The 25774-nt window shown below is 37.0% G+C and overlaps 1 protein-coding gene across 12 annotated transcripts in view; it reads right to left on the reverse strand.

Moving 5' to 3' along the window:
- The window catches only part of pum1 (pumilio RNA-binding family member 1), a 139891-nt gene that overhangs the window by 32129 nt on the left and 81988 nt on the right, over positions 1 to 25774 (reverse strand). For 2 of the 12 annotated variants that reach the window (XM_028819712.2, XM_028819707.2), the window contains exons 8-13: positions 20362 to 20455; positions 15927 to 16028; positions 9568 to 9719; positions 8777 to 8915; positions 6346 to 6489; positions 4967 to 5257 (exon numbers count right to left, since the gene is read on the reverse strand). In XM_028819712.2, the coding sequence (XP_028675545.1) occupies positions 4967 to 5257; positions 6346 to 6489; positions 8777 to 8915; positions 9568 to 9719; positions 15927 to 16028; positions 20362 to 20455 (922 nt within the window). Of the gene's footprint in view, positions 1 to 4966; positions 5258 to 6345; positions 6490 to 8776; positions 8916 to 9567; positions 9720 to 15926; positions 16041 to 20361; positions 20459 to 25774 lie in introns of all 12 variants that reach the window. The other 10 variants (XM_028819704.2, XM_028819703.2, XM_028819710.2 and 7 more) reach the window with 7 other exon arrangements.

Genomic DNA, 25774 nt, shown 5'->3' on the forward strand with positions numbered 1-25774 from the left:
TTGTCTTTTTCTGTGGCATCTTTCAGGGTCAGAGACATGGATTTACAGTACCTTGGAAAGCCATCAACAAGCACTGCTATTAACAATGAATGTTGATGCCCAGATGTGGATTGCTATCTCTGTTTTGTAAACAATAATGCAATAACTGAAAAAGGTACCCTTATGATTGCTTATATTCTTTCACTACATGGAAGCTTATTTCACTATTTCAGTTGCCTCTTCCACCATGTGGAAACCATGCACTACCATCTCACTTTGCACACCCAGGGTGAGAGGCAACCCATATGCCATTCTTTACCCCAGCTCCTCATCAATGACTATCAATAGTAGGATAATCTCAGTTGGCATTTTTCTACCAAAAATGCAAATCATACTAGTAAGCTGGCATGGGAGATAAGGCTAATGCCTCCAAACAGCCTCCAAACAAGGTGGTAGTTTACAGGCTCAGGAAGTCCACCTCCCATCCCAGTCTTAGGCGGAGCTCCTTTTATGTTGGCTTCTAGAAGTAGTGCAGAGCTGTCATTCCTGCCTCAGAGCACCAGGGTCAGCATGAGTTTTGCAAGTTCCCCAAGTTTATTGACAGATTGATTGTTATTTGTACAAAGTACTATGAAACTCTTATGTGCTTTTTCACTATGCTTCCACTCAGTGTCAATCTTGCTCTGTAGGCTATGTAAAATGTGAGCATACATCTGCCTGTTATTACATGCCATGGCAGAACATAGCAGCTGAAAAAATAGAATTGCAGAGGCAAAAGTACAATTTTAAGAAAAATATAGCTTGGCACTGGGTTGTCATAACTGCACCAACGATGAAGGACGTGAGCTGATAAAAGAAAAGGAAATGACTTCTAACCTCAAATAAAATAAATCCAAGAATCCGTGATAAAACAAATAATTATTTCTAAGTTTTCTTTTGTTATCACATGGACAACTCAATAGAGATAGGCATACTTTATAAAATCAAAACCTTTCCTTGTTCAAAGTGATGTATCTGTTAAGTTTTAAGGATTTTTCTTTCATCTATGGACCCATGTACTCCATTAGTCCTATTGTACGCTGCATGAACAAACAAGGTATTTTAAAATGCATTTAAAAAAATAAAGCAAAAGAAAAGTGCTTCACTTCATAACACAACTTTCTGTGCAAAAGAAATTCTATACCATGATTGTGAAGAAATAACTTTGACATGAAAAATACCAAACCTATTCTTTAACGCATTGACTGCATTGACTTTATTATCGGGATGCTACAGTATAAGTCCATGCATATATGATAACTAGTTCTCTATCAAAACTCATAAAAAATGTAAAATAATGAATTTAAGAGCAACAGGTTTATTATCAAGAGTAACTGTCAAAAATGTAAAGAAACTTACTTTATTTTCACCATTAACATGACAAAGTCTACAATTGAATGACAGTCCAGGAATCATGGCACCACGTAGAGTACAGGCTTACAAAATGTGCCCAAAATATAACACGTTTCTTTGTCCTGTCCATGCTTGTTGCACACAACACATTAGGTAGTTGGTAACTGTTGCGCTCAGTGAGTGGCAGAATGTCCATGTACTGCTGTCCTGGCAGTCATGAGAACTCTGACGCCTTGTGCTGAATTAACAGCTTTGGGGCAAATATCCACATCAATACCAGGACCTATATGTTCCACAACATCCAATTGATTGTCAATATCTCCATCACTGTCACTATCGTCTAAATATTCATCTTGCAATAAATCTAGTTGTTTCAAAACATCAGCACCTTTATACCTTTGTCATGAGGACATAACTACAGACTGTCTATTTATAGCACTATTTATCATAAACTGTTGCTACAAAAAAAAAAATTCAATGGCTATCCACTAGTTGGTAGCTAAGAGAGAGAAATAAGCTCTCCAGCAAGTGACTACATCTATAGTGGCTGTACACTGAGAGAAGAGTTCTCTTGTATGTCATACTTTAAAAGGCTCAATGAGATACAACTTAAATTGTACTTCGCGTTCAAAATGTTAAGCATGAAAAACTTCAGGATATTATTGGACGTTAGGGATGACTCTCCTCGGCACCACATATACTTGCCATTATACAGTAATTACATTATCTTGTCTAGAAACCTGTCACCAATTAAAGCCAAAGAAACAAGGACAAATCATGTCTAAAATGGGACAAAGTTTAAGTACAATGAATTCAAGTAGAAATATAAAGCTTGTTTTAATAACTTCTCCTAAGATGCTACAAATGAAAATGATCTGAATTAGCATGGTATATACAGAAATAATGCGTGAAATGTGATTTTCAGCTTTGTTTGAATACATTATTTTGTGCAAGTAAAGAATCTGAACATCAAATGCTTGTCAGCTGGAGCAGATCAGATGGAGTAGAAAGAGAGTCTCGTCAGCCCGATTAATCAAGTTTAAACAAAACGGCCTCACTATTTCATTCAGCAGAAAGCGGTCCATTTCATTGATGACAATAAAATAGATGCTATCCAGCCAAAAAAAAAAAAAAGAAAATATTCCAATACTTATCCTTAGTATATGGTAGGGCTGGGCAATAAATCCCTGGCGTCCTTCAAGCTCACAGAAGACAAAACTGTTTGCATGACCATCAATGCTGGGACAAATATGAAAAAGGCCTTGAAAGTCAATCAGTGGACTCACCTTCAGTGCTTTGGACACATGCTGCACACCATAGATAAGTGGGTTGTATAGCCTACTGGGCCTATTGCCAATCTCAGTTAACACTAGAACCGCCGGTGTTCAGAATACTGGGAGCACCTTTAACCGGCAGTAGTATATTTCACACCTTTTGCTTTTGTTAATGGGCCATCGCATTAGCATACAGCTCACTCACCCATCAAGAAAACAATGAGAGTCAGTAATCCTCACAGCAGCAGAGTTGGTGTCACCCCAAAAACGCCGTAAAACACATAATACATTTGAGTTTGTCACATATTTTAGTGCTCATTTATTTAAGAATTGGTTTCAATAATCCCACACCGGTAATAAAATAGAAGCCTCTCTTTAACATAAATACCAAAAGAACTAATCACTTTAATCACTTTTACAGTTGGGTTATAGGCGGTCTTATTATTTTGAAAAGATATAAAACGTGTCATGTAATGTTTTTCTTGTGTTCGTTTTATATTTCTCGGAGTAACAACGGAATGACAAACCGCTTCAATCGAAAATAGTGCATTTTACAGTTCATTTCAAATAAAACGGAGACTTGTCAACTTTGGTCAGCTGTCTGGAGTGAGAAGTCTGCACACACATTTGCATGTATGCAACAGTTTTATTACCTTGTAAATAGTCAATAGGGTTTGCAAAATACCTGAATGCTTTTGATGTAGCTAATATTAGGTTTATAATGGAATAATATAGATTTGCCGTAAGATTCCTTGCATGAGCGTGAGAGTCTGAAAGCCAACCCTGAAAACATTTATTTTTTGCTTCACTTGAGTTGATTTGTGAAGACCTTTCTTATTTGTTATTTATAATTTTTTATTGCCTGCCCATGGTGCTTTATTTTATGAAATTTATTTCAGTTTATTTGTTAAATTATTTTTCTGCATTTTATGTTTTCTTCTTATATAATACGCTACCATGGCTATCCATTTGTCTGTCCAGGATTTTAAAATCACCTGTAGCTTGCAAACTGTTTGAACTATTGACCTGAAATTTGGTACACATACATAACGTGACGTCTACTATCCGTTTTCAGGGTGATGATTGACCTCCAAGGTTATTCCTCTTCTTATTTTTATTTTATTGTAGAATCAACTCACTGCAGCGGCCGTGCAGCGCATGCTTACAGGAGCCGTTTTCTTCCCCTACTTCTTCATATCTTAAATCATTCTTGAGGCAGATTGAGGACTTAAGTGCCAGCTCAAGTGAAAAATTAAGGAAACTGTACTAAGTAATTGCAACACAAACACTGACTTAATTTTAACGCAAAAAGATGCAGACGAAAGAAGAGAAGAAGCAGGCCGCTAGGGTGGAGAAAAGACAAGCTACTCAGGAAGCAGTAAGCGCAAACGAATGCTAAACATAGAGAGAAACAGAATGAAAACTAGGAATGCTTCAGTCAAGTGTATTCACTGCACGTTTTCATGCAGTGCACCATTACTGGTATTTTATATTTATTCTTTAATATTTATATTTAATTTTTATAACACCCCTGAAGTGTAGCTTTTTTGTTATTGTTGTTTCCATATAGTTTTAAAATAAAGGTAACTATTTTTGAGTTCTGTTTTGTCTTGAGTTCATGTAAAAAATTTTTTAAAAAATCGACTAAAATAAAAATAAGATTTTAGTTTTTGCCCATATCACCCAGCCCCAGTATGTGGATTATAATATTGCAACACTGAGCCAATCATTCCCTCCACTGCCAATGTGCAAATACACAGTGAAATCAAAGCAAATCAGATCAGACATTTTTCACCTGGGTTAAAATCTTATTTTTAAAAAATAAGCAAATAAAAACATTTTGGGGGCAAATTCACGTCACAGTTATACTCACAGCTGCTCCATGACTGTAAAAATAATGCTGTGCATAATACCACATGCACATTTTTAGCTTGTTTGAGGAGTAAATGGAATATCACATCATGAAAGGAACACTTGGATAAAAAAAATACCTTTGTCATAAGTTATGATAAATGTAACAGGGGTGTCATCTTTTGCTAATGGTTTAGCTTTGATTTCTTTAAAGCCCTGGGCATAACTCAGCCTTGTGTGAAAACAGACCCCTGGAATGGAAGATGGTCAACACAGTTACAAGTCAGGCCAGCCAGATAAGAAAAGCACTGTACAGGAGTGGCAGATATTGCTCAATGAGTGTGACAAAGGACACGTTTATCTTTTATACACAGATATAAGCTGTATACCTTCTTTATTTCAATATAAAGATTAATTTAAAATTAAAATAGTACTGCTCATATTATATGTTCATATTAGAGTAAACTTACCTGCAGTGCCAAAGCCTCCAAGAGTTGATCCAAGAGTGGGCCCAAGTGAACTGCTTCCTCCAAACCCCAAAGAAGTATTTCCAGGCTGGCCTGAACCCTGGGAAAATAAGGAGCTACTCTGGGAGCTTGTGCTAAGTGAACTGTTGCCGTAGAAGGAGCTGGAGGCCATGTTGTTACCAGGCTGCTGTTGAGGCTGTGGTTGTTGGCTCCCTAAAGCTCGGAAAGGACCATTGGCTCCTCCAGCTAAACCACCATTAGCACTGTTAGCTGAAGCAGCGGCAGCAGCTACTGCTGAAAAGATAGGGCATAACGGAGGTTAATTACAGAAAGTCCTAAACAAAGCCACAAATGACTTAATGTCCAATGGAAATAAATTTTGCAAAAAAGTGCATGTCATGAATTTGATCATATCTTTTCTTATTACTTTATGACACTTTTGATCCATCTACCAATCAGTAGAATTTAAAACAAAAAAAAAATCTGTCTAAGTTGCACAACCCATGGAAAAAATTAAATATACTTTACGGAAAATACTGATGAATACAACACACACACACACACACACACACAGTTTTCAAGATTAGATTTTATCTTCTATTTAAAAGTGAGTAAATTTCAGGTTTGAAACCAACACTATATCATTCTAATTGCCACTTGTTTGGTACCAACACATTCAAAATATTTATATACACAGTACAAGTTTTATTCTTCGCACAATAAACTCACTGCACATTAATAACAGGCATCCACAAACTCCAACTGAAGGTGATGTATTTTAAACTTCAGAAAATTCTTTTTGAAGCACAATTAAAGAGTTGAAGCTACAATTCAAACGCTCAAAGCAACAAAAGAACAAAAGCTACAATTCAAATGCTCACTCAATAAACATGATGAATTATCTACAAGGAAGTATACTATTGGATGTACTGATGGTTAAATCAATACTGGTATTCCAACAAACAGCTAGTAGCCATTCTAAACAATTACAAGGACATTTAAAGTAAAAACACAAATTAACATTTAATGCAGTGTGTGTCAGATTACAAGTGTGAAAATGTAAAAGTTTTTAAGGAATTAGAACTTTATAGCTTAATACAGGTGAAGTATAGCATTTAATATAAAAATATATATTCAAATATATTAATTTGTACATTCAACATGTTACATAAAGTTATGGATATCCACACAAGCCTGCAGAATACATTTAGAGAAAGCAGAACTTGCATGTAATGCAAAGAAATTGATCCAAGTCAGGTTCTGAATCCGAAGCATAAATATTGGGAGACAAAATGACTAATACACAAGTCACCTTGCCTTTGCCACATTTAACTGACTGAATCAGTTTTTATTCAAATAATGTAACATGAAACATTTCTTACCTGCTTGTGCAGCAGTAGGACTAATGATGACAGGTGCTGGAGCCACAAGGCGGACTGGGCCACTCAAGCCACTGCGAGCCCCAGCATTTACCACTAATGCTCCTGTTTGGTCATAGTAGGCAGCTGGGGCTAAAACTGGATATCCTAAAATAAAGAAGGTATTGTTTTTAATAGTCTGAAATTGGATTAATGGAAAAACTGTTAAAAAAAGTCTGGAAAACATTTTCAGACTATGGTTAAATTATACAAGCAACTCAGAAGAATTTAATCAAATGAGACCAAAAAATGATGCTCAAAAACAACTTTCACTATTCATACATATAAATATGTTTTTAAATATGTACATTATTTCATCATTGACATCACCTAGGCTACTGGGCATAAGTCTAAGTAGTTTACACCTTCTTACCCAGCAACGGTGTCAATGCTATTGTGGGGGAGAAGAATGAGCAAGCTGATAACCTGGTGGTCGGAGGGAGATCAGTGCACACTTCCAGGAAGTAACACCTCAACAGGCAGGTTACTCCAGAGATGTGCAGTTATAGCCAGCCTGTGGGTTAGGTGACACAGACAATTACCTATTGCCCTGAGCATCTCAGAATAGGATAGCACCAGATATATTTGTTGTTTTTTTTTTTTTTTTTTGGTCTGTTCCATACTCCACCTGCTCAAAGGTGCCACAGGTAGATGGAACAACCACAGTGGTTATATTAATGTGATAAAAATTTGATTGGTTGACTCTTATAGAGTTAAAGTTTGTAGGTAGCTTCTAGGTTCACTATGAGTGTGCATGTGCCTACCAACTTTCAGCTTTGACACTTAAATAACATCTAATAGCACTTGCTATCAGAGAGAAAACGCTTCTATAAAACATAAAACACACACTTGGGAAGGCAGCATCGGGTTAACAGAACCTATCTGCAGTTGCCAACTATTAAATTATTTTGTTTCACACAAGGGATTTCTCTACATCCCAGAACACTCCATGAGAAAATCAGTCTCACTTTGTACGACACAGAAGTACAATTTAACTAAATAGTCAATTGAAATCTCAATGAGGAACAAGTCGTTGCATGTGAGAAACAAAACTGCACTACTTAAACGTGTTTGTCATTTAAAAAAAAAAAAAAGGGAACAAAAAGATCCCTGTTATATGTGAGGTCTGTTGCATTTTCCCTAGCAGCAGGCTTTTTGCATTCACGGTTAGATGAGTCTTATTATCATTGCTTTTCTTCAAGAGAAAGGCATTTATGAAACAGCACATAAAAAATGTTGAGAGTGATACCAGCACACACAACAGGTGCCCTGGGCAAAAAATTCAAAATGAGCTGTTTAATTCCATAAGTGAGAAGGTAATTGGAGTATATAGTGAGTGACATCAAGCAGTCCAAATATTACTCGTTATTTTGGATCATTCACCTCATGTTAGCCATGAGGAGCACACAACACCTCTTACAAGAATTGTCACACTGAAGGAAGTACTCAGGATTAAAGAGTACTTTATGGGATTTCTTCCAGCAACAGAGAACAGAAGAAATTTTGTCTTCTCTTGTCCTAGACAGACTTGAGGATCTAAATACTCCTTTTGATGATTGCAGAGGAAATCATATGACAATTGTGCCAACATGAAGTGGGGGAGAACAAACATGTACAACCCAGGCTGCTGAAAAAATCCCTGTGCTTTCATTGGGTCATGTGTTATCCACACCCTAAATTTTGTGGTAGCCAGAAAGATACCATTGTGTTCTTTAGATATATGCAAGGGCTTTATAGCTTATTTCCTGCTGCACCTCAAAGGTGAACTCTCTTGATGAAACATGTAACTATCACAATACATGTTTGTATTGTGCTAATTGGGGCCCCACAGCAAAACCATGCCTAGGGCTCCTCAGTGGTTAGGGCAGCTATACTTGTAGTTAGCATAGCAGAGGTAAGAAGCTGGCTGGTGTGTTTTGCAATCTACACTTTTTTTTTTTTAAAGAAAAGAAATGTATTAAAAACTTATAGGGAAGACCAGTGAGGCTGCCAAAAAAAAAAATGTAAAGAAAACTGCAGAGGTTAAGGAAAAGTCCAAGAGGTCCCTGTAATTGATTTGAACTGCCCTGTGGAGGCCTACAGAGAATGGAACTGCAAATGACAAAAATTAACAAAAATAAAAAAGTACAAAAAAAGACTGCACTGAAAGTAGTTCTCATATTTTACACATTTCTTCTTTGACAATAAATTTTATATTTTATATATGTTTCTGTATTACTAGGGAGGATGCAGTTGTATTTTCAGTTTGCAAACTACAGACAGCCTTCTTGAGGTTAAAAAAAAAAAAAACACCAAATAAGAATAGTTAAGTGATTTCTATGATGAAAAATTTCAATAAATCATGAATCGTCTATATTTTGGGATTTTACTGTTTTGCCATATAGCCCAGTCCTACCTGGAACACCTGTGGCAAGACCTTGTCCAAAAGCTAGGGCAGAGTTTACTGCTGCTGCCGCGACAAGCTGATCTGTCTGCTGTCCTTGCTGACTCTGGTTTGGAGTCAAAGGGCGTTGACTACCTCCTGCACGGAGCACCTGTAAAATAATTAACAGATTTAAGTTAGTTAGTTAACAGATTTGTTAGTATTTGACTCAAAGTAAAAATAAATTAAACATGTTAAGATCTTGATTAGAATCAAACTGACTAACTACTCTAATCTGTCTCAGTATTGCATGAAAAGGATGACATTCCTCCAGAACGTGTTCCTACAATCGCACCCTTTGCAGGAGAAAAAAATCTCCATTTGACTAACTGTGCATTGGATTTAAAAAACAAAGATTCAGAAAACTGATACCATTTCACTGAACAGGAGCAATACTGTCCTAAAACAAAAGTCTTTAACAATAATACATCAAAATTGACCTTGTATGATTTTATCTTGCAAGTCCAGTTCAAGACACGCATTAAGACAATGCATGGGCCATAGCAAAATGTAAGCATCTGTTAAATTATTAAAATAGACACTCTTGTGAAATTTTGCAGTATGTAATTCACAGAAGTAGAGGGTCAAAGTCAATATGTCAAAATCTGAAGCTATAAAACTATAATTACACTTACTGTAATGGTTTACGTATCAATGATTCCCAAAAAATGCATCTCACATGTTAGTTGTACATTAATACTGGAATCAGTGTTATAAAAATAACCAATCTGAACATCAAACTTTTCCTAACAAGTGAAATATACCTGCTGCTGTCCCTGCTGGCTCTGGGAGGCTGCTTGTTGATTCGCTGAATTATTTGCTGCTGCAGCAGCTGCAGCCTGTTGCTGGAAAAGATTGGCAGGATACACTCCCCATGGTGTCACTCCGTAATACTGATGGGGAACCACTGCAGGACCTGTAATAAGTAAATTACATTGTGATTTTTTTTTTTACACCTATATATCACAGAAGTGGTCTTCAAATTTTAACACAAATAAACAATTTGCACAATTATTTCATTATAGACAACAATTTTTGAACTTAAAATTGCCTAAAAATATATATGTATAAAAATCTGAATAACATAAGGAAATGTGCATTTTCAAAAGCATGTAGCCCTGAGGCATAAATAACAGTGCTGTAACCTGAACCAATAAAGAGTCAGAGGTGTGCAAAAAAAAAAAAAACCACTGACAGGATAATTATGTTTTTTCCTCTACACCAAAGGTATAAAACTAGATTTCAAATACTTTTCATCTAATGAATGCTGTTTTTGAATTTACTATCTGTTAACAGTTTAGATTATATCAAGCAACACAGTCTCACCACCACTGTGATTGCAAGATTCAGTCAGTGATGTAATGTGGGGGTTGGTAAAAGGATGTGTACCATCTAGTTTGTACAAAACATAACGGAGTGACAAGAATGCTCTCTAAATAAAAACAAGATCAAACGCTAGACTGCTTCAATTACAACAGTTATTATAAAACATTTTTCCAAAACAGTTACAGATATTACAAAGCAACTTGCTGGAGAACATTCATTTAAATCCAACACTTGAGACATCTGAAGAATCCTATATAATTCTCACTTGCAAAACATGTGATTGAAGTAAATTAAAAGCTAAACAGTGCATTAGATAGAACACCTGTAGTTCACTAATACTTATTTTGAACACAAACATGACTATGAATTATTATTACTGTATTTACATACTTATTCAGAATACTTACACCTCAAAACTCCCTTGCACTATACTGACATTTTATAAGCACATTTTCTTTAGAAGAGTTTAATATTACAAAAGCAGTCCGGTGGTCCAGTGCTGTTGTATGTCCATAGTACAGAATCTATAGCTAATGGAATGAGAGACTACCTCAGTAATAAAACTGTTAGATTAGAGCTTGGAATGCTTGTTGTCATTTGATGCCAAAACTGTAGCCACAAACCCTGTCATTCTACTTTATTCTTTATAAAGTCAACTATAGTAAAACAAACATGGTGTGCATGATCATTTATATAACTGCCGACACCATGCAATAATTAAATAAATTGTTTTTGACTTTCAAGTACCACCCATTAATTTCAACAAATCAAAAGAAGATTTGTAGAACTTAATGATTCTTTCACAAATCCTTGAAAACTTTAGCTACTTTAATGTAAATGCTATATACAGACAGGCAACTTACTGCTACTTACAGCCTCAAGTTTGTTTCATAAAAAAAAAGTTCACATGACACAGTGGTGAAGGTAAAAATAATTAATTAAAGCATCAGAAAAAGCCAATCCTGTCTTTGGAAAACAATCATGAACATTTGGTCACTTGTTATTTTTTCAATTTGTGGAAAGTCTTGAAAAATATCACAGATAAAGAGGAGACAGTCTTCTGACTTTTTTCTCTCAGTTATTCACAACTCTGTCACCGATACTATCTTTGCCAAACCTGTTGTAATGACTGAAAGTTCTCTTCCATGCTGCAGTTGAAGTCAAAGTTTACATACACTTTAGATTAATTTTTTAAAACTCACTTATTAAATCACTCTGTCTATGAACATTATTGGAGAAAAAATTATTTTGCCCTGCACAAAAAGTAGATGTCTTAAACAATATGCTAAATTTATAGCTTGTTAGTATAAAATCTGTGGAGGGGTTATAGTGAATCCTCTTTCCTGCCTCAAATGAGAGGCATGGTGTTAAATTGAATCTGTTAAGTGTGTGAACAAAAGTAATCTTTGTCAGACTGTCCTTTAGTCCAGTTAGTACTTGTCTTGCTCATTCTGCAGCCTGGACTGGTTCTAGCATCCTCTGCTCCTCCACTGCTAAAGCGGAGTTTTGAAGAATGAATAGTTCTAATGGAAGTGTAGTTGAAAAGTGTGGCAAAGTTCAGATTTGAATTCAAGCTATTCCATTTCACAACAACAATGCTTAAATTAATTTTAATATTAGGCCACCATTTATATTCAGACCTCCTTATTCATTCTTACAGTTTAAATAATTTATTTTAAAACAAATGTAGTAACCCCAATGCTTAAACTGTAGAATACTTAAATATTAGGCCACCACCTGCATTCAGACCGCCCTATTCATTCTTAGGCCGGGTTTATACCCCATGCAACACATGCTTGCGGATGTTACTGCTACGGAAGGAGTGTACTTTATACTTGCATGCATACTTTATGGAAACCTGGAGGATTCTACCAGGTGGCAGTATGAGATATCATGATGGTGAGGAGAAAGTGTTCAGCTTCATTGTGTTCTGAATTGCTGAAACACCCATTTATTTCCCAGGAGACCTTGCCACAATATCTCTGAAAAGGATTGATGTTTAATGATTACATTCATCAATCCAGGGATGTGCATATTCCAGCTACCATCAGGCGCAAGGCAGAAACAATCCCTGGACATGGCATCAGCTCATCGTAAGGTGAATATAAGCACACTCATGCACTAGCATCATTTTAACATCACCAAATCTGGAGCACACTGTGGAAACCCACCAGGAAAACATGCAAACTCCAGGCAGGGAATACAAAGGGTGTAACTCCCTACTGCAAGGGATTCTAAATCTGCAGAGACCTGGAATATTATAAATTTAATGTATTGTGTATGGCAATTGCTGTCTGCTGCTGCTGTCAGAGCAGGAGGAAGCCCCAGAAACATGTAGCGATTACCCGTTGAGTCAGTTTTAAGATGATGTTTATGATGTTCTAGTTTAATGACAAAATAAACTGAGATTAAAGTCTTTCTACTTTAATTACGAAATGGGGAAAAAAAAAAAAAAAAAAAAAAAAAAAAAAGAGGACGGCAAAGAAGATGGTATGTGAGACCTTTAAAATGTGTCATTATGATGGGGAATATGCAAAGCTCATTTTGGCTATGAGAGAAATAGATGAAGAAAAGCACTGTGAATACATTTGCATGTCAGCATTTAAATCTGATGAGTTTCACCACATCAAACCAGTCATCAAACATCGAAGCACGAACATTGATCCTGTACGATCTCCAAAGCGGCTTGCTGTCACATGCTGATAGTAAACGAAGATTCTGACATCACGTTCCAACTTGAATACACTGTGCCTCCCAATTTTTTGCTGGTACTGCAACTTCAGCATCCGTAGTATTAATTTCGGAGGACATGCTCAGAAGACATGTCAAATGAACACTGGGAATGTGTGACAGCCATGATGCGTGTGTATACACATTGTGAGCTTGAAGTATAAACAGGGCTTTACAGTTTATATAAATCTTTTCAAAATGAATGTTGTTTAACCAAGGTTAATATGTGCATGATAAATGTTGCACTGTACAAAAATTCAGGAAGGGGCACAAGCAACAGTAGACTTAAATACTGTTCTGCAAATAAAAGTATCCAATTAACAAAAAACTGCTTAATACAAAAAAATCCTTAGAAGCATGTATCAGAAGGGAAACAAAAACAATTCACTCCTGCTTAAAAACATACACTTTTATACCCTATACCAAAGGGCATCACAGACAGACAGACAGACAGATACTTTATTAATCTAGACTTGCATGGCTTGGTCTATGGGATCTACAACTGTCTTAATGAGAAACACCTTCTAAGCTGGCTTTCTAAAATGTAAAGCTAAGTTTTTTGCATGTGTGGTGAAAGAATGTTTTACATAAAATGTCTGTCCAATTATTAACCATCACAGTACAAAAAAAATATACCATGAGATAAAGCATTTGGACAAGGGACTACATAAAATAAAGAACATATGCGGAAAGTTAAAGTAGGCCAAAACTAATTCAATGCCTACACCTTGGAAAACAGTACACAAGGCACTTTTCCACCAAATGCACCTTCTATTGTGGCTCTGCAACAATATCTACATTTTCGGCTCCTAGCAATTTTTAGCACACATTTAATGGATGAAATGTAATGCTTATTAGTATTTAGAAATAAGTAAATGAGAAAGTGTAACTAAAAAAAAAAAAAAAAACCTGGTTCATAGAGACGGAATTGATGCACTTCTCAACCATTCTATACCAATTTCACGGTTCTTTTCACCTTCATTTATTTATGTGGAAAAGCTAGCTAAACTGCTGATAAGCAATCAGTTTAAGGAAGGGTATATAACCTGCCTCCACTGATAATATAGCACTACTTTGATCTTGAACATAACTGAACACAGTGAAGACAAAGAAGTAAATAAACATACTTAATATGTGCAGCATTTAAAAATAGAACAGGATGGAGTGCCACAATGTAAGAATAAAACAGAACTTCACTAGACAGACAATACTTTAACTGTCCTAAAGAAAAATTAAACTTTTACAAAACCTCAAGAAACACAGAAACATTAGAACAAACAAAAGCTACAATTGGCTCATTATGCCCCACTCTGCCCAAACATCACTTCCCCAGGAAAAAAAATTCTGACTTGACTATGACTAATAACAAAGCAGCCAAAGTTAAGAGCCTCACTATCGTTACTTTACCCACATCTGCTGAATAATTCGTTGGGTAAACATGCTCAATGCTAGTGTGTCATAGAGAGATGTGAAGTATTGTTCATAAAGGCCATCAGTTTCATGTTCATTTTCTCGTATCACTACCTCCACAGGGTTATGAGTGTGTCCCACAACTGCGCCTGTCTTGTTTATCAGCTTGTTGATTCAATGAGTCTTTCCTGAATCACACTGGCCAAGACTTTTGTAATATGTATGGGAAGTCATTACCCACATTACAGGAATAAAGTGTCCAAAGGAAAAAGAAAAGTCTTCTCTGATCTGACTTAAATGGTTCTTCTGTATTACTAGACAAGACCAGACTGTCAATGATGAGAGTCCCCAAGTACTTTGAAAAGTATATCACCTCCAACTTCCAGCTGTTCCTTGTGCTTTTCCAACACTACTCTCATCCACATTAGAGACATACTTCTTGAACCTCAAAAACTGCAGTCAGCCCAGTGGATGGTTTATTATACAGGACACCATGGTATCATCTACCAAGATATCACTGAGATTACCCCCAACGGTGTTGGCTGGATGGTACGGAAAGGCACTGAAGAAATAAAAAAAACATAATCCTCAAAGTGCTGCAAGGCATGTTTAGAAGGCAATAAGTCTCTTGGCAATAAACATTGCATCTTTCACTCCAATCTTTGTGCGATAGGCAAACTGCAGTGGATGCAAGTGGTCTTTCACAAGAGGACTACTATAGTTCAAGACATTCCTCTCAAAGGCCTTAATGATGCCTGTGGTCATTAGGTAAAAAGGTTTGCTTTGGCACAGGAATACAGCAGACTACACAAGGTGCAGAGGATACCACAAAGTTGGTCAGCACAAGCGTTAAAGGACTAACTATATCAGGTCCCATGGTCTTTCCTGTGTACATCCGCCTTAGTTTGTTATCATTTATGGACTGCCCATACTGACTGTCAGAGGTAGACTCATCACTGGCCATGCCAGTGTCATACCAGGAGTTGTTGATGCAGGACAGAAGGTGTGGGCAATATGATGGAAAAGTATCCTAAGTGCTTCTGTTAATGCTATATAAAAGGCAGGGCTTCAAGGCCACAAAAAAAAACCAAAAAAAAAACGCAGAGTTCATTGATGATACAAAGGTATAAAGTTAATTTAATTAAGAATCTATGTTACACTTCACAAATACAGTTTTTGCATATCCAGATACAGGAAAGCAAGGAAGTGAAAAGAATGAATTTGCACATTTTACTTTTGGTAGAAAAGCCTCCTATAAAGAACATGACAAGTAGAATGTCCTCTACTACTGGCTAGGAAACAACAGCAAGAGATCCTTTGACAAAGACAGCTGCTTGCTTTTCTTTTGGATGAACAAACATAGAAATCAGCTGAAAATGCCATTTGCACAACATAAACCTTACATGTGCTAAAATTAAGTAGGACTGCATGAGATGTCCATGCAAATTTCAAGGTGCACTCATCCTGTAACACAATGGATACAGCAAAACATTAATAATAATAAAAAAAAATAAATCTATGATTCAATTAAGGGTACCCTTTTAATTAATGCAGCACAACGAGTTTCACAAAAATGTCACTTTTAAAACTGGAGAAATACCATTCCTTTACATGTACATTCCTTTACATGTAAAACACACAAATAAGGAACTCTTACCTAATGTGGCGGCTGCAGCCAAACCAGCAGCATATGGGTCTGTGCCAGGTGGAGCACTTATGATGTACGGGTTTGGGACAAAGGCAGCGGGAGCAAGACCTGCTGAAAACACACCTGTCAGTAAAAACAAGCTTCAATAGGAGAGCAATAAACACTTCTTTAACAGGGCTAGCGAGAAATAAGCAAAAATAACAAATCGATTAACAAAGCATCAAAGTTTATAATCCCTGCGCCGTTTAAAAAATGGTAAATCAGTTTTCTGCATTATATTTTTAATGGAGCAGCAGCCTTTCAACCATACACATGAAAAAATTAAAGCAGAAAACTACCCATTAGCATTGAATGCGTTATTTCACATTATCTGTACAATAGTTTCCTTTTCTAATATAATACTCAGTGCAATTACAGAAGTTTTGCAGACAATACCAATGAATATCATGCAAGTCCAAAATTAAAGGAAGCAATTCTGAAAAGCAAAATTTAAAATTCATAAAGTACATACACAATAATAAATTAAGAGCATAAGAAAGAGGGGAAAAAATCAGTCCATTAAGCTTGTCTGGTTAACTAATATGCCAATTATCTTATCCAAATATTTTTTAAAAGTTATCAAGGTTTATGCTTCAACTACATTACTTACTAGTTTGTTTCATCCTTCCTCAACCATCTATGCAAAATAAAAACTTCCTGACCAGTAACCTCAAGTTCATGATTTAGTATTTAACTGAAAGAATTCAGATGAACCAATTTTATCTGTGCTTGAAGACCTAGAATAGGTCTCCACTTGTTTTTCTCTGTGCAAAACTAGAGGTTTTCAAGTTCACTAGCCTGTGAGAGAGACTAGAACCACACACAACAGTACGTACTGATATACTCCCAACAGAAGGACGTGAATATTATGTCCCTTAATTTATGTTTGTTTTTATACTATAACGTAAGTATAACTATAACCTGTCTTTTTAATTGCTTCTACTCATTGTGTATGTGAGTAAAAATGCATCAACATAAACCCCTAAGTCACAAAGGAATGTTTGCCAGTCAACCATAAGAATGTTTTGCAAAAAGGGGCTATTTGACTTTTTTCCAATATGTTACCTGAAAAAATTTGAATTACCGTAGATACTCGCGTATTAGTCAATCTCGCAGATAAGTCGAGTGTATTGTTTAAGCCGAAAATTACGAAATTTGTTATGACCCGCATATAAGTCAAGGGTAAAACTTGACAGCTATCAGAGATAGAGGGCGACAATGAGCTGTTAATGGCGACAAAACTCACTGTTACGTCACAGGCATTCCCTATGTGCTTGGAGAAATGCTAGACTCGTTGATTCTGCAACTAATCCTTGATTGTGCGTGAGTTGCGAAATGTAAACAAAGGCAAGATGGCATCGATATGTCACAAGGGAGTGAAGCGAGTGCAGAAAAGAAAACACTCGGCAGACGATGTTTTGCACATTATAGCTGAGTCGGACTCTGATTTTTCAGAATCGGTTTTTATTGACAGTGATCAGGAATCGAGCAAGAGAGTGAGAAGCCGGCATCAGCTGATCGGACTCCAGCCGATGTCGTGCCAGCTGATCGGCTGCCAGCTGAACGCATTCGCGCAGCCGATGCAGCTATGGCAAGGTTCTCGTGGGAGGAATACCCAGACATTGATCCGTGGGAGCCGAACTGGCTCCCGGACTTCACAAGACAGCATGGCTTGCTGTTGGACACGACAGATCACCTGCTGCTGGACTACTTCAGGCTGCTCTCTCCTGATGCTGCTTTTCAGCTACTGTCAGACGAAACAAACAGGTAGGCAGAGAATTTTTTTGAATCGCGGGCTGTGCTTGCATCGCACTGATAGCGTGCGTTGCCTTGGTTCTTTTGATTCCAAATCTGGTTGCACGTGGCAGCTAATGGTATGTTTGTTATCCAAAACCTGCAAAAGCTAATGCTCAAATTCAAGTATTTCACAGTTTAAAGAATTATTTAATGAAATTAGAAAAAAACTAGCTAATTAGCAATAGTATTGCTGGCTTATAATTATTTCAAAGACCATGGGAAATGGCAGATGACTGGTGACTTAACACCGTGAAGCATTGAGTGTACAATGTCATTACCCAAATTCTACGGACAATTGTGTTGCCCCGCGGATAAGTCGATCCTGTTTTTTTGAATGAATTTTAAGGCATACATTTTTCGACTTATACGCGAGTATCTACGGTACTCAAGTTTTGCACTTTAAGGGGGGAGGGGCCACACAAAATGCTTCCTTTTTTTAAACAAAAATTTCCTAAGTGTGTACAAAGTACACAACTGCTTACAGCATAGTGTGTAATTTGAAGCATCACCAATAGTTGTTTAGACAACATCTGTCTGCTTCCCATGCTTTGGACACATGTTAAAGAACAAATTTACGGGATATAAATGTACGCCAGCAGAATATGTACACAAACACACACGACATTCAAATGTGTACATTTCCTAAAAGACAGTAATTAAGCCGAATATGACATATCAATGTATTAAGTATGATTGGATCATGCAATTTTTTTTTTTTTTTTTTTTAATATAACCCTCACCTGTTGTTACCAATTACAAAGTAAGAATGAGCTCAGCTGAAATTCTGCACAAGTACTTTAATATACTGTAAGTATTGGGGCAAAGGCAGTATAAAATAATGTTACTGCACTTTAATTGCATTCCCCAGTCGTGCAGTAACATAATGTTACAATTTCAATCTTGTAATCACATTCCATTTACTGACATAACTAGAATTACTTAATTTGCATTATGCTTATGTTTTAAGCATTAATATTAATATATTGATCTGTTTTAGAGAGCAAGGCCTGGTAAATGTCTTGAAAGGTATTCAACTACTGATAAGGTTTAAGGAGATGAATCTATAAAACTGAAGACTTTCAAGCAGTCCCATATCCCAACATAAAATTTGATTTGTCATCATATCTCAAATACAGGAAAATGGAGAAGTTGGTATACAATTATGTTCAAATGTAATGCCTAAACTGTTAATGAATGAGAGATACTGTAGTTAATTACAATTTTTTGTTAAATCTCCGCTAACTTTAGACAATGTAACGCAACAATTTTTGTTCACACCGGCATGCAAAGTTACTCCGTATTAAAACAGTTAGGGCACCATAACAAACTGCAATACTTGGGTTTTGCTAGAGATTTTCGATCAAGTTCAGAACAGGCAGCACAGTGGGTAATGCTATTGCCTCACTGATCCACCAAGTAGAGCATGCACATCCTACCCTTCCTATGACTGCATGGGTTTTACCTGGGTCTTATGGTAACTGTCAATGCCAAATTGACCTTGTGTAAGTGAGAATATGCACGTGGGTCCTGCAAAGGGCTGGTACCCTATTCAGGTTTGATTAAGTTCACAGGCTTGGCATACAAATCAGACTTCCATAATCATTGTCAGATGAATAATTTATTACCATTACCTATATAAACAAATTATTTGTGACATCATTAAAAGGTAAACAATTTTAATATAACACTAAAGTATCTTTCAGTGGTGCTCAGAGAATGAAGCTGTAATAAAAACAATTTACCCCCTTCCTTTATTATTGTAAATGCTTAAACTTATATTTTCAGGTTGTCATCCAAAATATTAGATAAACAAAAAACTTTTTAGTCTTATGTCATATACTGAATGAACACAATCGCCCAACATCATATTAACTCAGGGGTGGGCAAAGTCATTCCTGGAGAGCCGCAGTGGCCGCGGGTTTTTGTTCCAACCCAGTTGCTTAATTAGAAAACAATCCTTGCCAATAATTACATTTCATGGCTTGTTAGTGCTTTAACTCTGCTATGTCAAGTCATTCTCATATCCTAGATTTTTTTTCCATTCTAAGGATATCATCCAAATACTTTGAAGTGTAAAACGGATGGGTAATTCTCAATCCTTCACTTTTTTCTCTTCTCTTTCCTTCCAAGTATTTAATTAAACCAAATAGTGCACAATAAATACACACAGGTGCAAAGGGTAACAAGCAAAATGGATAACTGCTGGTTTCTTTTGTCATTTGCATCTTATTGTTAATAAGGAGCAATTAAAAGCCGAGAATGCAGCTGTTTAAGACTTAAATATGCAATAAGGGTTCAAAATCTTAATGAGGGAGATAACTAAAATGAAGCAGAAGTGTTTCTAGAGCAATAAGTGCTTCTTATTAAGCAATTGGGTTGGAACAAAAACCTGCAACCACTGCGGCCCTCCAGGAATGACTTTGCCCACCCTTGTATTAACTTGTACTTCCCAAAGTCCAGTTACAAGTAAGCAAATAGAGTCAAAAGCAAATGCCTGTGCTAATATCTGAAGTTAGTAAAATCTGAAGACAGATTACATGACTATTGAAAGAAAGGCTGCTGTCCATTTTCATCCTTCTTTAGGGGTCACTTTTGGGGTAAACCTTACCTATGTGAGGTTGCTGAGCAGCTGCCAATGCGTACTGCTGCTGCTGGGCTGCTGTTAGTTGCTGAACTGCCAGGGCACTAGGTCGCTGGAACAACTGCTGCAAATAGAGTATTTAAAATATTATCAAACAAGTCCAAAGAAACAAATTAAACAAAAACACTACAGCTACAAGCATCTGAGACTGCTAATCAGAAATGACACAGCAGAACATCCTCCATCTACTTAGATTTTAGAAAGCTGAAATGGCTGCAGACAGACAAAACACATACAGCACATATGTTATGATACATGTAGACAGTCTGAATAGAAAGACACATATTCTAAGAGATCACTTAAAAAATTAAAAGCTGTACATTTTGTAACATTTTTGGGTACAAGCCTATAACCCTAAACTGTGTTATTTGTATTAAATTATTTGAATGGATTGCTGTCATATAAACTATTTTATAAACAACATACAGGTGCTGGTCATAAAATTAGAATATCATGACAAAGTTTATTTATTTCAGTAATTCCATTCAAAAAGTGAAACTTGTATATTAGATTCATTCATTACACACAGACTGATGTATTTCAAATGTTTATTTCTTTTAATGTTGAGGATTATAACTGACAACTAATGAAAGTCCCAAACTCAGTATCTCGGAAAATTAGAATATCAATTAAGACCAATGCAAAAAAAGGATTTTTAGAAATGTTGGCCAACTGAAAGGTATGAGCATGAAAAGTATGAGCATGTACAGCACTCAATATTTAGTTGGGGCTCCTTTGGCCTGGATTACTGCAGCAATGTGGCGTGGCATGGAGTCGATCAGTCTGTGGCACTGCTCAGGTGTTATGAGAGCCCATGTTGCTCTGATAGTGGCCTTCAGCTCTTCTGAATTGTTGGGTCTGGTGTATTGCATCTTCCTCTTCACAATACCCCATTGATTTTCTATGGGGTTAAGGTCAGGCGAGTTTGCTGGCCAATCAAGAACAGGGATACCATGGTCCTTAAACCAGGTAGCTTTGGCACTGTGTGCAGGTGCCAGGTCCTGTTGGAAAATGAAATCTGCATCTCCATAAAGTTCATCAGCAGCAGGAAGCATGAAGTGCTCTAAAACTTCCTGGTAGACGGCTGCGTTGACCTTGGACTTCAGAAAACACAATGGACCAACACCAGCAGATGACATGGCACCCCAAACCATCACTGACTGTGGAAACTTTATACTGGACCTCACGCAATGTGGATTCTGTGCCTCTCCTCTCTTCCTCCAGACTCTGGGACCTTGATTTCCAAAGGAAATGCAAAATTTACTTTCATCAGAGAACATAACTTTGGACCACTCAGCAGCAGTCCAGTCCTTTTTGTCTTTAGCCCAGGCAAGACGCTTCTGACGCTGTCTCTTGTTCAAGAGTGGCTTGATACAAGGAATGCGACAGCTGAAACCCATGTCTTGCATACGTCTGTGCGTGGTGGTTCTTGAAGCACCGACTCCAGCTGCAGTCCACTCTTTGTGAATCTCCCCCACATTTTTGAATGGGTTTTGTTTCACAATCCTCTCCAGGGTGCAGTTATCCCTATTGCTTGTACACTTTTTTCTACCACATCTTGTCCTTCCCTTCGCCTCTCTATTAATGTGCTTGGACACAGAGCTCTGTGAACAGCCAGCCTCTTTAGCAATGACCTTTTGTGTCTTGCCCTCCTTGTGCAAGGTGTCAATGGTCGTCTTTTGGACAACTGTCAAGTCAGCAGTCTTCCCCATGATTGTGTAGCCTACAGAACTAGACTGAGAGACCATTTAAAGGCTTTTGCAGGTGTTTTGAGTTAATTAGCTGATTAGAGTGTGGCACCAGGTGTCTTCAATATTGAACCTTTTCACAATATTCTAATTTTCCGAGATACTGAATTTGGGACTTTCATTAGCCTGTTCACTACTGCTATGTTTACATGCACTTAGGACTGGACCAAAATCATACATTTATTCATTTTTAATGATACTGGTAGCATCACAGTAAAACTTGCAATTTAAAAGTGTTTCCTTAACACACAGATGGATTAACTCACTGAAAAATTAAAAAAAAAAAATACCAGGAAAATATAAAAAGAAAAAAAAAATTTGCATGGGCAGGTTTGTTCTTTTATATGAAGGAAACGATATGGGAAAGACTTAAGTATATTTTTCTTGGCGCCTTTGTTCTCATTAATTTATTAATGAACTAGCTGTCCCCCACGGCTCCATCCGCACAGTAGTGAAACAGGACACACTTTAAAAATCAATTAAAAAAAAAAATTGTAATAATTTGTATTGAGAAGAATTTATATTGATAGCTTTTGTATCAGAGGGCCTCTTGATATACAATATTTTTGGTTTTTCAATCAGAGGCGAGAATGTAGCTGTGATCTCTTTGCCAAAACTGTAAAAAGTTGTCAAGGTATCTCTGGCCATGCAGAAGGTGGGTACACTCCAAAGTCAAACGCTGCCTCTGTACCTGATCGTGTTCAGCTCTGATGGGACAGCGTCCCCCACGTGGGGAGAAGAGCACAAGGCCATGAAATCTCTGCCAATGAGCAGCTAACCTCTGAAACACATGTAGCTGTGATCTCTCTCAAAAATGTTAAAACGTTACTCTTTAACAATCTCTAGATGATAATGTCTGCTGAAGAAACAGGTATTGCTAGCTAATTGGATGCAAGGTATGCTCCAACACATGGCGAGAGTTTGAGCGACTTGAACGGAGAATGGCCCCACCCGGCTCCAATACTCATGAGGTCCCGCCGTCCCCCTCCCCATGGTCCGCACCCTGTCTCTCGGATTTGCGCAAATAAATCGGTGCGGCAAACGAAATATAATACTTAATGCGATGACAGAAGTCGCAAAATTAACCAGAATGTTTTTTTTCTATAATTTGCTTGAACAATCTAAATCCGTTAAGTAGTTCTCTCGTGAAAAGTGGACAGAGACATTGGATTTTACATATACAGTATAGAGATGTTAAGTTTTAATATTTAATATATATTGCCTTTAGACAAGCAGTGACCAACTGGAAGCTACTCAATAAAATAAAACATAACTTAAGCACTAAAAGAGTTAGACTTGCCAGGCTCCTAGAACATTTGTTTAAGTAGCACCAAAATATCATTCATATTATTCTATGGTATTAATACTTTGTGGTATACAGTAATCCCTCGCTATATCGCGCTTCGCCTTTCGCGACCAACTGGAAGCTACTCAATAAAATAAAACATAACTTAAGCACTAAAAGAGTTAGACTTGCCAGACTCCTAGAACATTTGTTTAAGTAGCACCAAAATATCATTCATATTATTCTATGGTATTAATACTTTGTGGTATACAGTAATCCCTCGCTATATCGCGCTTCGCGGCTTCCCTCCATTGCGGATTTTATATGTAAGCATATTTAAATATATATCGCGGATTTTTTGCTGGTTCGCGGATTTCTGCGGACAATGGGTCTTTTAATTTCTGGTACATGCTTCCTCAGTTGGTTTGCCCAGTTGATTTCATACAAGGGACGCTATTGGCAGATGGCTGAGAAGCTACCCAACTTACTGTTCTCTCTCTCTCTCGCGCTGACTTTCTCTGATCCTGACCTAGGGGGATTGAGCAGGGGGGCTGTTCGCACACCTAGACGATACTGACGCTCGTCTAAAAATGCTGAAAGATTATCTTCACGTTGCTACCTTCTGTGCAGCTGCTTCCTGAAGCGACATGCTGCACGGTGCTTCGCATACTTAAAAGCTCGAAGGGCACATATTGATTTTTGCTTGTTTGTTTTTCTCTGTCTCTTTACTCTCTCTCTCTCTCTGCTCCTGACGGAGGGGGTGTGAGCTGCCGCCTTCAACAGCTTTGTGCCGTGGTGCTTCACATACTTAAAAGCCAAACAGCCCTATTGATTTGTTTGCTTTTCTCTATCTCTCTGACATGATCTGCTCCTGACGCGCACTCCTTTGAAGAGGAAGATATGTTTGCATTCTTTTAATTGTGAGACGGAACTGTCATCTCTGTCTTGTCATGGAGCACAGTTTAAACTTTTGAAAAAGAGACAAATGTTTGTTTGCAGTGTTTGAATAACGTTCCTGTCTCTCTACAACCTCCTGTGTTTCTGCGCAAATCTGTGACCCAAACATGACAATATAAAAATAACCATATAAACATATGGTTTCTACTTCGCGGATTTTCTTATTTCGCGGGTGGCTCTGGAACGCAACCCCCGCGATGGAGGAGGGATTACTGTACATAACAATATGGAATAAAAAATAAATGAATCATTTATTATAGATTACTATAGATTACTGGAATTCAGGTTTGAATATAAATTTCAAACTGTATTACTTTACATGTTCACATATAAAAGTGAAAATTTTAATCTAATGTTTCTGCTTTACTTGTTTTTCATATTGAATTATTGCAGGTGTCTTTTCTATAGATTAATCAACCAGGTGCTTTAATGAAGACATACAGAATCTTTAGGTTTCACAGTCACCAGCAACTATAACTTAATGATTCAAAAGCTCTAAAATATACAGGTGGAATCCCACTGTAACTAAATTCATGGGACAATAAAAACATTTTGTTATAAAGGAAACGTCTTTATAACGAATATGGGGAAAATACGTTGATCACCGGCAGTTTGCCATCTCTAAGCAGCACAAGGACAGTTCCACAGCTGCTCTACTGTGTCTGGTACACAGTTAACCAAGGGCAAAGTAAACTGGTTGTCTTCTGCAGGTTCAGATTTACTGCATAATGTGCTTGTTGTATAATGTTTAGAACATTTAACAAAGGACTTTGACTTGCTCTTCTTAGCACTCTCCTAGTCTGCCACAGTGGTGATTCTTAGGTGCTGTTGTTCTTCTAATTTGAACATGGGAGCTAATGCTAATAATCCAAGAGTTTTATTTTCAACTACTGATCGCCTCTTAAACCCAGCTCACCCTATGGAATGCCTCCTTAAAACTACTAGTGAGACTTTTGATTGTCTTATTTTTATAAACACAAAATAAATATTAGAAATAACATAGTACAATCCCCCAAAGTTATTATAAGTGAATCCCAGCATACCTTTTTAAGTGAGTTAAATTCTTTTAATAGAACAAATCTACCCAAACTACATAAAACAATTTCTCGGTTGAAACCTTCCATCCCTGCATCATTGATCCAGTACCAACATGTTTTTTTTAAAGAAGTCTCTGATATCCTAACTGACAGTGTACTTGACATAGTGAACATCATTATTAGATACATAGGTCTTCCCTGACTGTTTAAAGATTGTTAAATCTTTAATCAATTGTTAAACCCCCTACTAGAGGTGGGCGGTATGACCAAAATTCTATATCACGGTATTTTTCTAAATTCTGCTGGTTTCATGGTATTAGACGGCATTTTTTTCCCCCATGCATGAGTGGATG

Source organism: Erpetoichthys calabaricus, chromosome 14 (assembly GCF_900747795.2).
Source record: "Erpetoichthys calabaricus chromosome 14, fErpCal1.3, whole genome shotgun sequence".
Lineage (NCBI taxonomy): Eukaryota > Metazoa > Chordata > Cladistia > Polypteriformes > Polypteridae > Erpetoichthys > Erpetoichthys calabaricus.